Below are 2,282 nucleotides of genomic sequence, written 5' to 3'. Positions count from 1 at the left end.
TTCCACTGAATCAAAAGCCAAACACAATGTTTTGGTAAATGTTTTTTTAACCCATCACTCACCATACACAATTTATCGCTGGTTAATTTACAGAAGATATATAAACACATAGATTTTTTTTTTTTTTAAATTGTCAACAGTATAATTCATCTTTTTAATAAAGAAATTATTTACACAAGAGTTTATGTCATCCAAATCCAAGTACCAGCTCTAAATCTTAACAGTATAATTCATCTCTTTCTTATAAATGATACGGTTAGCACGAACATACTTTATTATAAGTTTATAACCACCAAAACTAATACGGAAGTGAATATTAAGTATCACAAAACTGTAACAGCTTTTTTTTTTCTCTGTTTAACTATAAGGAAAATAAGAAGAAGAAGATAAACTATCCTTAGTCTGAATCAGATTGCCCAAAGGTAAAAGTAGCCATCGAGACGTGGGTTGGTCCACACAGCGTGACCGATTCTACAGAGCATGCATGTGAATGTGATAGACATATAGGTATCAAACGAAGTTTGTGGTTGCAAATTGTAGACCAACTAGTATTTAAGCGAGCCTTGTTTCTCCAGCATTTCATCAACACAAGCTTATAACTCTCCCAATACATTAATTTTCGATCAAACAAATAATCAGTTGAAAGATGGAAGGCAAAACTTTGATTCTAAGTGTACTCCTAATGAGTCTGTTCATGGCACAAATTCAAGTTGACGCAAAGAGCTGCTGTCCGACCACCTTTTCTAGAAATGTCTATAATACTTGCCGTTTTTTTGGAGGTTCCAGGCCAGATTGTGCAATGCACAGTGGCTGCCACCACGTTGATGGGTCAAAATGTCCTGACGGATATATGAAGAACACTCTCGAAAACACAGGTAAATTGATCAATATTCTGTTTTATTAAGTACGTTATTTGTTTGCAAGACAAATCAAAATTTCATTCTTTCTTATGTCTTTTGAATCCTGATTTTTGTCTCAAGGTGATGCTGTCAATGAATATTGTAAGGTTGGGTGTACATCTTCAGTGTGCGGTGATTTAACCACTCTCCAGAACTCCGGTAAAGCAAACTCCAAAAACTCATTATCATGAATATTTCTTCTTCTTAATAATCGATAAGAGAATATATAAATATATATATATATATATATATATATATATATATATNATATATATATATATATATATATATATATATATATATATATATATATGATTCGTTTAATTTTTGATGACTAGCTGCAAGTGAAATCGTGAATGAAGCGGTTAAAAAATGTGTCAATGTGTGTTTTACGGTCTGCACCCACGGCTCGATGGATGCAGTCGAAACTGCCTAGATCGACAATCATATCCATCTTTCAAGAGACCACTTATATCTGGGTGAAGGGGGATGCTTATTTTTCATATTTTCAATAATTGTCATTTATGTGACAAAAATGTTAAGACTCTCATGATCGTATCTTAATAATTAAGTTGTTTTAAGTTTGTGCATATGCATAGCATGTTGTCAATCCTTAGATTGATATACCTTCTATTCTCTATGTTTTAAAAATATAATGATTGTGTCTTTATATATTTGATCTTCTTCGCTCAACCATTTTCAATTGCTTTATGCTTACAACTTATATCGTTCGTGACAACATATGCACTTAGCAAACGTTGACTGATAGTATGTACTCTCAAATTCTGGTTAAGGAAAACTTTAAGCGTCTAACTACTTTATTATATGAACCATTCAAAATGCCATCTATAGGTGGTGTTGGATAGAAGATCCAGGTTGATGAATTAGTTTTAATAACGATTTAGGGGATAAGATTATCATTTTTGGGGCATGGGAAATTCATTGGTGTGGGCAGAAAGGAAACTTATGTGTATAGTTTTCCCCAAAGTCATCATGCTAAACTGTTACTTTTCTGATATGGAAGCAACTCTTTGATAACAATATTACTACAATGCTTCTTCAGAAGTTGGAGTTATTGAAAACAATTGGAAGTACTCATTACCCATGTAAAGCTGTGAAAACCTCAACACGAATTTGCTTAGCTTGATAGAAATGCCAATTTCTACCGATTATACAGTGTAAAAAGTTCTTGGGATTGTTTTAATCTTTCTAGGATGTTACTTCTTGCAATAGCCTGAATATATCTTTGTCAACAGGCTCAATGTATAAGCTTCTACTTGTTTCTCTCGGTGTTTGTGATATCTTGTTTCTATCCGTGTCTTGGTCAGATTCCAATATGGTATCCTATTATGGAGAATTTTCTTGAAATGCTTGCTTTAAGGG

At 32.9% G+C, this 2,282-nt stretch overlaps 1 protein-coding gene across 1 annotated transcript; it reads left to right on the top strand.

Annotated features, from left to right (window-relative positions):
- Positions 574–1,582, top strand: LOC104771946 (probable thionin-2.4). Its single transcript, XM_019242128.1, has 3 exons — positions 574–875; positions 981–1,058; positions 1,238–1,582. The coding sequence occupies exons 1-3, from the start codon at positions 647–649 to the stop codon at positions 1,333–1,335; spliced, it is 405 nt and encodes a 134-aa protein (XP_019097673.1). The 5' UTR covers positions 574–646; the 3' UTR covers positions 1,336–1,582.

Source organism: Camelina sativa, chromosome 20 (genome assembly GCF_000633955.1).
Source record: "Camelina sativa cultivar DH55 chromosome 20, Cs, whole genome shotgun sequence".
Lineage (NCBI taxonomy): Eukaryota > Viridiplantae > Streptophyta > Magnoliopsida > Brassicales > Brassicaceae > Camelina > Camelina sativa.
This window is presented reverse-complemented; position numbering and strand designations above follow the sequence as displayed.

What these genes read in the sequence shown, in the direction of transcription:
- LOC104771946 (XM_019242128.1), top strand. Translation starts at nt 647, where the DNA reads ATGGAAGGCAAAACTTTGATTCTAAGTGTACTCCTAATGAGTCTGTTC. An exon ending in GAACACTCTCGAAAACACAG is followed by an intron (nt 876 to 980) that starts GTAAATTGATCA and finishes TTTTGTCTCAAG; the next exon opens with GTGATGCTGTCAATGAATAT. An exon ending in AACCACTCTCCAGAACTCCG is followed by an intron (nt 1,059 to 1,237) that starts GTAAAGCAAACT and finishes TTTGATGACTAG; the next exon opens with CTGCAAGTGAAATCGTGAAT.